The sequence below is a fragment of the Oryzias latipes genome, chromosome 13, assembly GCF_002234675.1.
Source record: "Oryzias latipes chromosome 13, ASM223467v1".
In the NCBI taxonomy this organism is placed as follows: Eukaryota; Metazoa; Chordata; class Actinopteri; order Beloniformes; family Adrianichthyidae; genus Oryzias; species Oryzias latipes.
Genome location: NC_019871.2, coordinates 31,392,039 through 31,402,577, shown reverse-complemented (window position 1 = coordinate 31,402,577; position 10,539 = coordinate 31,392,039). Strand labels below are relative to the sequence as shown.

The 10,539-nt window shown below is 43.0% G+C and overlaps 1 protein-coding gene across 1 annotated transcript; it reads right to left on the bottom strand.

Annotated features, from left to right (window-relative positions):
• Positions 1-5,950: 5,950 nt before the first annotated feature.
• LOC111948495 lies at positions 5,951-8,372 on the bottom strand. The gene is made up of 4 exons (XM_023961898.1): positions 8,232-8,372; positions 7,632-7,733; positions 6,792-7,300; positions 5,951-6,710 (listed from the first exon to the last, which is right to left on the bottom strand). Exons 2-4 carry the CDS (start codon positions 7,703-7,705, stop codon positions 6,199-6,201), a joined length of 1,095 nt encoding a protein of 364 aa, XP_023817666.1. The 5' UTR covers positions 7,706-7,733; positions 8,232-8,372; the 3' UTR covers positions 5,951-6,198.
• Positions 8,373-10,539: the final 2,167 nt, after the last annotated feature.

Below are 10,539 nucleotides of genomic sequence, written 5' to 3'. Positions count from 1 at the left end.
TCTGTTTGGGAACTTTGCTACAAGCTAACTCCCAATCTTCCTTTGACAAGGTTGTTTTGAGATCCTCATTCCAGGCCTTAAATTTAAAATCAGAGTTTTCCTTAGACTTGGACAACAAAAGATCATGAAATTCTGATATGGCGCCTTTATTCCGACTATGTTTAGAAAGCATTCTTTCGAGTGATGTTTTTTTTGTTTAGTTAATTGATCACCCTGCCTTTCTCTAATAAAACTCCTTAATTGAAGGAATTTAAAGAAACATTTCCTATCAATGTTATACTTGCATGTCAGTTCGAAGACCAGTCTTGAAGGACAATATCTGCCCTCCTTGGGATAAAATACTGGTTTCCCCAAATTGGGGTGTACAAAGATAAGTTATTAGTTTCATTAGTATGCTTGTATACCCTAGACTAGATTCTTATCATGTATTTAACAATTGGATTTGTAGTTTTCTTACTCAAGTTAAAATCGTATCTGAATAAAGATAATATTGCAGTAGTAAATCTAGACCAACAGATTCCATTTCTTTCCAATGGGGGGCCTTAATAGTTTCAAAATAAAATTTTATTGATCTTAATTGTGTAGCCCAATGATACCAAATTATATTTGGACATTTTGACCCACCCTGGTTATTTGGCAGTTGCATTATGGATGACCGATTTTGTGCTTTATCATTTTTCCAAATAAATGCAAGAAATTGTTTTTTTATTTTTGAAAAGAAATCATCAGGTGGGGGCAATGGCAAATTCTGAAACACGTACAACATTTTCGGGAGAATATTCATTTTTATAACATTTATTCTTCCAATCAAGGACAGAGGTAAGGACATCCACCTATCAACAGAGGCTGTAGTTTCATTTATCAAAGATTCATAGTTAACCCTAACAACGTCGTTTAGTTTACGTCTGATTTCTATACCTAACTATGTAAAATTATCCACAAATTTAAATGATAAAGCCTGCGAGTTAGGATTGCTAGCTTGTTTTTCATCAAGTTTCATCAAGTTTAAGTTCACTGGCCGCTCTGGCCGGAGTACGGGGCACAGAGCTAGCTTCTTTAGCATTAGCATCGTCCTCCACTGGGCCAGCTGTTTCTTTGCTGGTTTTTGGCTCTGGAGATTTTCCAAAGTCACACAACTTCGACTGTGTTGCCGTTTTCCTCTTTTCCTTGGCCATCTTGGCATGAGTTGGCATTTTCATTCAATTAAAATTTGCTTCCCGTGCACACTTTCCCCAAATTGGTTAATTTGAACAAACAGGATTTTGGCAAAAAAAATATCGGAGCAGGCTTGCGCACGTCTCTCTGGTTTGCGGCCATCTTGGGAAGTTGAATAAACGGTTTTAAGTAGAAAATGAAAAAGCATTTTGAAGTATTGATCTTTCACTTTAATTTTGAGTCATTTGATGCAACTTCATTCTGAAAATGAAAAAGCATTTCTGTCAATCCATTTTATTTGTCAATTTAGACATTTCTAAATGAATTTTGCTACACATTTATACCAGAGAACTTTTTGAAAATGAAATGTCAAATACCATTTTCATTATCATTGCTTTTTCATTTTTAATTTTTGAGTCAAAAAATGCAGCTTCATCTTGAAAATGCAAAAGCATTTCTGGTTTTGACTATTATTTTTAATTATGCTACACAAATGCTACCATAGTAAAAGAGGAAGTGGCAGAAATTAGAAAATTAGTTTGGGCAAAATATTTATTTTTACAATATTTATTTCCTAATCAATGAGAGAGGGAGACTACGCCCCCCATCAGAATACATTTTAGTGACAAGAGGAGTGAAATTAGTGCAAGATCTGTATAAGAGCAGGTCACGTTGATACACGTTGATTTACAGCCTGATAGGGAACTGAATTTTTCTAAAATACTCACAACCGAGGTAAGGGAAAATATGGGAACAGTTACATATAATGACAAATCATCGGCATATAAGGACAGTTTGTGTTCACTCCCTTTAAGAGTAACCCCTCTACACAATGGGGCAGACCTTAAAATTATAGACAACGGCTCAACAGCAATGGCAAAAAGCAAAGGCGATAAGGAACAGCCCTGTCGAGTACTGAGTACAAGAGGGAAATACTCGGAGTGAGCGTCATTGGTATGGAGACTGGATTTGTGAAATGTGCAAAGAAGGCGAATCCAGGAAAATAACTTTTATTTTTTTAGTACGGCAAACATGTACTTCCACTCCACTCTATCAAATACTTTTTCAGTATCTAGAGACATAACAATCTCAGGAAGTTCAGCTGAGTGTTTGGAATAAATTGAATTGAAAAGTGTGCGGGTATTAAAAACAATTGTCGCCCTTTTATGAAGCTGTTTTGTCTTTGGATATTATAGACTGCACACGTTCTCCAGACGGGATGCTATCATTTTAGCCAACACCTTTACATCAGCATTGAGCAGCGATTGTGGTCTGTAAGAATCACACCGCAGTGGTTTTTAACCTTTGTGCTATCAAGGGCACTTTAACATTAGGAGTTGGGTCTTCTAGACAAGTGGTCCCCATCCCACGGGCCGTGGACCGGTACCGGTCCGTGTGTCATTTGGTACCGGGCCACACAGAAAAAATAAAATAACTTACATGACTTCCGTTTTATTTATTTAGGAATCTGAAAGATGTTTTATTTTGAAAAATTGCCCGATTCTCTGTTCCATCCATCTATGTTATTCTTGACGCAGGCCAATTCGCTCGTCTGAGTCACGTGATAGGATACTAAAATAAAACCCAGGAACTACCAAAATGAGTAAAAAAAAACGTAAAAAAAAAACGTCTTTGGAAAGTTTATTTGCCAAGTGGAAAAGGCCCAGCCAGGGGACAGAAGAGGAGCCTTCCACTTCCCAAAAAAGAAAGCTACATTTAATAGATAGTATCAGGAGTCCTACTTAAAATACGGATTTATCCCAATGGGAGATTTACTCCAACCATTCAGCATTGTGGTGAGTTGGATTTTCCATGCACTTATTTTGAAGGCATGTTTAAATGTTATAATAATGGGGACCAGGGAGTGTTGCGGGCAGAAAGGACGTTGCTCATGTCATGATTCGTGTTTATTGTTATGTTTAGAAAATACCACAGTTTTCATGGAAGTCATTATTTTGTTGTACTGTAGTATCGGTCACGTGCACGTTTGGTCTGCTGTGGGAGTTCCGCAGGCTGCAGGGGTTACTGTTGGAGCTGGCATCACAGTGAAGTAAATCAATCCCCTTTGCCGGCTTTGGTCAAAATAGGGTTGAGCACGGGTGTTTCTTTTTGCATGCGGGTCCTTTCATCTGGCAGTTCTGTTGTTTCACTCTCAGGTATTTCCTCCTGTTGTGTTTACTTATTTTTAGCACCATGAGTGTGAGAAGGGGAGAGGATGAAGACACCTGTGCAATGTACAATGTTTAGCGTTGCTCCAGCGTGTGCCCGCCACATGTAACATACCGGTCCCTGAGAATTTTGCCAGACATCAAACTGGTTCGTGGCGCAATAAAGGTCTAGTGATCTAGACCCCACTAGACAGTGCTCTGAACCTTTTTTCTTCAATGATTTGTGATCTTCACTGGTGTCCATGGATTACATGAAATCTTTCCACCTTTATCCACCTTTGTCATGGTAGGGAGAACAGCTGGGTCTGAGATGGTTACATTATTTGTTATGACGGGGGATGAAGGAAACACCCAGGAGCAGAGAGGATGAGGAGGCAGAAGGTTCCAGGACAACAGGAGCTTTAATAACAAAAACAAACTACAAAACAAAACCACTGCAGAAAGCAGGCAAATTGAAATACTAAGCACACTCAAAACAGGGTACATTAAGTTCTGTAGCAGCACAGGAGGAAGGGAAAGACAAGACTTAAATTCACACAGAGGAACGAGACACTTATCTTAATGGACTTCATACTGGTAATTGTGTAATAAACATGAATCATAAAGTCATAGAATACAATAGCTGAAGGCTAAACTAAACAGCCCAAACTAAACTGGGCGTCCCTGCATTTAGACCCTCCTTCGCAGTAAGGTAAAACTTCTAAAAATTGGGATTCTGTAAAAAAAGAAGAAACCTCAGGGGTGCCTACATGACAGGACAGAACAGAAGGCGATGTACCAGAACCCATAGAGAAGTATAAGCTTATCTCCACAACTACATGTTTAAATAGTCCAGCAGATGTGCTTCATCCAGATGGAGTTGAGGGGCAGCTGGGGGCACGAGACGAGCCAGAGGCGACATCCACAGCCAAGTGTAGGAGCAGGAGCAGAGACATGGTACACAGTCAGGTACAGGAGCACAGATGAGCCAGAGGTGAGGACCACAGCCAAGTACAGGAGCACAGAATCTGGAATCACTCCCACTCCCCTGGAGGAGGGAATCACAGCGCACCAAACAGAGGCATGGAGTAATAAATCATCAAGAATAGAGGAGAGGAGAAGTGCAGTACATGAGAGTAGAGGACAGAACCCCAGTACACCATACGCTCCCCAGCTTCTGATAAGGGTAAAGCTAAGGTTTCAGGTGAGGGCTAGGCTTAAAAAACAAAAAAAAACACGATTCCATGTTTGGGTTGAGGTAAATGGCATATGGTAAATTGCGTATACTTATATAGTGCTTTCTACCCTCTTTCGAAGGCCCAAAGTGCTTTACAGTCACATTCACCCACACACATTCACACACTGGTGGTGGCTCTGCTGCCGAACAATGGCGCCAACCAGAGGGAAGGTGGGGTTCAGTGTCTTGCCCAAGGACACTTCGAGACATGGGCGTGCAAGGCGGGAATCGAAGCTGCAATCTTATGATCATGGGTCGACCGCCCTACCGCTGCACCACTGCCGCCCTAGGTCACAGAACTCCCTCAAAAAGACGGCCGTGGGTGCTCGCCCTGTCAGTGTGTGCTGGGGGTTCCACCCCTGTACTTTCCCTGGTCAGGAGAACCTACAGAGTTGCCATCTGTGGACGAGTGGTTCCGCCGCTGTGAGGAGACATGGGAGGCGGCTCTTGTTCAGCTAAAGCAAGCCGTCCGTCTAACCCAAGTGCAGGCCAACAGGCGCAGAAGAGAGGGTCCCAATCTGGTTCCTGCTCAGTGGGAACCTTCGGCTGCGACTACCTTGCAAAACGCCCAGTCCCAGGTACGTGGGTCCATTCCAAATAATCAGACAGATCACCCGCGTGTCCTACCGTCTCCAGCTGCCTCCTGAATGCCTGGCGGAGGAGCTCCAGATGGCGTGACGTCAGCACGCCCCTCTTGATGGTGGATGGCGAGGCGGCCTATCTTGTCAGGGAGATCCTAGACTCCCGGCGCTGAGGGGGTCATCTTCAATATCAGGTGGAAATGGATGGGGGCCGGCCCACAGGAACGCTACTGGGTCGCCGCTGACGACATCTTTGACCCCTCCCTGATCAGCGACTTCCACTGATGTCACCCGGACAGACCAGCGCCCGACCTCGACCTTGGAGGACCCCTCGCTTGTGGAGCCACTTGTAGGAAGTCTCTGTCAGAAGTCAGAACTGTATCTCCCCCACTGGTCACCAGTGGGAACCATCTTCAGAGTTCTAGCCACCCTTCCTGGATGCCACACACCTGACTCTCATTCATCCAATCAACCACAGCATACTATAGCACTGCACTGAGCTCAGCTCAATGTGAAGTATTGTTTGAGCTACTGCATTCATTACAGAGCTTTATATCTGGACCTGATCTTCTGTCTCTTGACCCTGAATTTGTTTGCCCGGCGCCTGCTCTGACCCTCGCCGGGAGTTTGACCATCTTGTCTCTCCTCTGATGATCTTATGCCTGTCATTGACCCCTGTCTGCCTGACCCTGATTTAGCTTTATGAACTTTTAGCTGAGGTCATAAATCTGTTGCATTTGGATGCAGCCTATTGTTGTGACAGGTCTGTTTTATTCATCATAGGTGAACTTAATTCGAAGAGACAGAACATACAAATGGAATCAAAGAAATCATGTTGTACAATATCTCAAGAATTTATTTGTATAATGGAGCAAAAAAGGATGAGAAAAGTTCACTTCAATACTTAGTGATGTAACCCTGGCTGGCTATGCTGGAGGCCAGTGGTTTCCTGTAGGTTTTCAGCACACTGTGGCTGTTATTTTGATTCTTCCAATCAGTTCAGCATCTCTGCATCACTGTGTGTACCAACATCATCCACTAAATCAGCCCCTTTTTTTCCAAGAAAGTATGTAGTGTTTCAGTAATAACCTTCATCTGAATGATCGCCACACAGAGCTATTTTATCCTTCAACCTCCTTTGGTTGTTTCTCATGTCCCAGATGATGCTTTCCATCTTCTGAGAGTGCAGCAGGTCGTCTCTGTCCATCCGTCCCAGAGCTGCCATCATTTCCTCCATCACGTTCAACACAGGCTCCAGCAGGATCAGACGGCGGGTCTGCAGCTCTGCCACACTCCCCACTCCACACAGCAGCCCCAGTTGATGGACAGCTCTTCTAGTTTTACTCTGAAAGTCTGCAACAGTTGATCGCGTCACAGACAAGGTTTGCAGTTTGAGCCCAGTTTCATGAATCCTCCTGTTGGCCTCTTGGATGTCGGTCTGAGCTTGAGAGATGAGTCCCCCATAGCGGGACACTTGATTGGAGTAGGACGTTATCTGAGATTCACACCTCCCTACCTCACTGCGAGCTCTGTCTACCTGATCAGAGGCTGAGTCTAGATCATTCTGACCAACAATAGTCATGACTGCCCCTGAAAAAGAGACACTAATCAGACTGAAATACTCCATATTAAACTTTCTGTTGGTGGATGTTGCTCTGTGGATTTACTTACCAGGAATCAATCCCACAATTGGAATGAACATCATGGCAACTCCAACATTTCTCATTGTCTCTGCTTCATCTCTTTTCTTTCTCATGTTGTACAGAGTTGTTTCTGCAGACCGCAGGTTGTCTTTCTCAGTCTTCAGAGCTTCATTGTAACTCTGCAAAGAAGACCTGTGAGAGAGCAGCTGGAGTCTCAAGTCTCCTAGTTCACCTTCTCTCCTCTTCTTCTGTTTCTCTAAAGAACTTTGCTCTGCAGTCAGACTCTCAGTCTCCTCATCGAGGTGCTGCAGTTCTCCAACAGCTATCTGCTCTGACTCTTCCAGGTGCTGCTTCATGTCCTCGATCTCTTGTCTGATGTCATCAAATGTCTGACATCCAGGAAGAACGATGTCAGAGTTCGTACTGAGGAGCATCTCTGACAGGTTGTTGAGGGATTGGAGACCTCTCAGCAGAGGTCCTGACTCCCTCAGAGCCAGGCTGCTCACTGGAAGCTCTGGGAACTGTGTCCCCACAGATCTGAGAGTGCAGAGAAGATGCAAACAAAGAGAACAGGAAGTCCAGTAAACAGGCCAAAGCAGCAGGACAACAAAAAGAGTGTAGACTACACAAGACCTAAAATTGTCCAAAGAGTTAAAACATTTTAACTAAAACTATTGTCATTTTTGTCAATAAAGTTTTCTTTAAGAACCAGATACATGAATCAGCGAAATGTAAAATAACCAAAACTATTAGGTTAGCAGCCAGAATATTCCACGTTCAAATGAACCTTTGTTCCTGTCTAAGATAGCCTGTTTAAGAGTGTGAAGTTCTGATCCGCATGAGGCTAATATCTTGGATGCATTTTTACCTGAATTTCTTTTGCCCCGGAAATGGGCTGCTTGTCGAAGCAAGGATCGGAGAGGGACGGTGCATCCTCCTCATCTTGAGTTGCGAGTTGAAGACAAACTTACTACAAACACAGACATAAAAATATTAAGAGAAAACAAAACATCTTTGCACATGAATCTCACATGAGCCTCATGAGTTTACCAGTCCTTATTTTGCTCCTGAAGAGTTCTGTTGTGTCTCTGCTTCACACAGTTCTCTAAATTAGTCTAGTAATGGATCTTTAAGAAAGATCTACTGAAAGCCTTTGCTAAAGAAAACGTTATCTTATTTATGCTCCTATGATGGTTTCTACACTAATACCAGTTGCAGTTCATCCAGTCACCGCTAGAGGCGCTTATTCTAAAACCACAACCATAGTTGTGTCTTTTTTGTATTTGAATGTCAAAACATGTTCTCTTGTTTGCTGTCTCTAAAGGCCATATTTCCCTTTTCATTAGAAGTTCATTCATAGACAATGTTTTTAAATGCCAAGGAAAAAGTTAGAGAAACTCATTTTAATTGTTCTGATCAACAGGAAAGCTCAAATCAAACAAAAGTCAGTCAGAAAGTCCCGTCTTACCTGAAACGTCCACAAACTGTTTTGCTGCATCTATTTTCCCTCAGCCAGATCACTGAGGCTGTCTGCTGATTTAGGTGAAGAGGGTCTGGGAGGGGTGGGAGGGGTCTGGTCTGCCTTCGCTCTGCCAGTTTGTTGAAGGAAGTCAGCTGCTTTCAGGGAAATGGGTCCGGGTGGGGAGTGAGGGGTCTGGGTTGTGGACTGTCTTTTACACTTTCACTTTGTCAAATAAATCTGCCCACATTACACTGCATGACCTCAAAGAATGCAAGAATGAATGCTGGTCGCTCAAACGACGTGAAGCCTCATTCTAGGTGCAGCGCCCCCCCCCCCCCCCCCCTTGCCACACTGAATGTTACTGTGACAACACAGCTGTCTAAAACAATTGAAACTAACATGCAACTAGGTTGGCACTAAAATCTTTGAGTCGGTTATTCTTGGATCCACTTGCAACTGTTTTCATCTTTAAGTGCCCTCCAGGGGCCAGTGGTTCCAAAAATAAAAAAATCTGATTAACCCTGCCCACATTGTGCTTGTACTGTTGTGCAATCGTGCGCGCACGCACATTGTATTTAAATGTCTCTGAGCAGAGCAGCCTGACTCGTAGCTAGGCGGGGGAGGGGGGGGGTGCCTTGCACAGCAACGGAGGAGGCTTTCGGACCGCAGTCTGTTCTCGGAGGCGGTCCTGAGAAACCGTGGAAACAATCATGTGAATTTGTGTTTCCAGTCGGGTCCAGACACAATAAAGGCTGATGTAATTCCAGTTCAGATTCTTCCACATCTAAATGTTGTCAACACGCATTAACCTAATCTAAACTATTCTTCCGTGACATATTGGCCCAAAAAAAGCACTGGGCACACGGATTTTAAAAAACGATAAGTGAACGCTATACGCATTGTACAGAGGGTATAAAAAGGAAGTTGATGTGTGGTTGCCATGGTGCTAGCTTCCTGTGAGAAAGCCGGTTAGCTCAGGGAGCAGTGTGAGTTGGCTCGAGCTGAGAGTGTGGATCACGGCAGAGGTAAATCCTGTTTTATTGGGGGTTTTAAAGACTGGGCGTGAGGTTTTGTGACGCACCAGTGTTGGAATACTGTGCCCTGCTGTCCTGTTTTAGTTTTTTGGTTTTGTGATTTGTTTGTCTGCTCCTCACGGACTCACGCGACATGATTGGCTAATCAAGTGCAGAAGCGGACTACTTCTTTTCGATTTTGTTTGTCATTTTGTTATTAAAGTCACTTCCTCTCATACTGGACATTATTTTATAAGTGCCGTATCTGACCGAGTGTGCTGTGCATCACAGTTTTCTTGCATGTTTGATTTTTTTTGTTTTTGCATCGATGGTGATTTTCTTTTTCGCACGTTTGCTGTGGTGTCATTGGTATAATGGTACTGTACTGCAAATAATGATCCTGTGTTAATAAAACTTTGACTTGCTTTACGGCAGTTATCAGTTTTGACTCGGTGACTTAGTTATAATCATAACAATAATAAAAGGCTGTTTAGAAGATCATCTCGCTCTATGCTGCAGCTTTGTTGTTACAACGGGACCTCCAAGTTCTTCTTTTATGGTGTGACGTCATCATTAGTCGCAGGCCACCAAACACATCCTGTGACTAACCCGGGGGCCTTCCTGCTCTCTCCCACCTGGAGCAACATCCTCCATCAGAATACAGACATCAAGATGCGGAGTCACCTGTCAAAGTTTGACAAGCTACTGTGGAAAAAATGTTGCAGTTCAGAATTTGTAGATTTTGAACGGTGTGCGCGTGGTGAGCTTGCAAAAGTGGCGTAGTCCAATGACTCGTCTGACCTTGTGGATTTTTACACCAACAACTTCTATACAGAGTCAGTGGGAAATCGTTACCATTCAATATCCAGAAACAATTCTTAGAAAATGAAGGAGGAACAAACTGAGGAGATGTAGGAACTTCAAGATCAAACTGATAAGAACCACAAAGAAAAGTTTCTGTGTCGGTGTGTGAAACTAAACTTTGGAACGAGTTCAGTAATGAGCTCAAACACTGTTCAAACATCCACATATTCAAGAAGATGTAGAAAGAAACTGCGGTTAAATAGAACTGATGATAAACATTACACCAGACCAGGTCTGTGGCGTGGTTACAGTGGAGAAAATAAGTATTTCATCCCTTGGGATACAAACTCACAAAGGAAAAAAAAGCATTTATTTATTTGCATTTCATAAGTAAGTATAACATAGGCATAAATAAGTATCTCAACCTTCTTGTCGAATAGAGTGGTTTGTAAGAAAAATAAATTCCCATTATAAAGCACAATGGTCAGAGGTTCCTG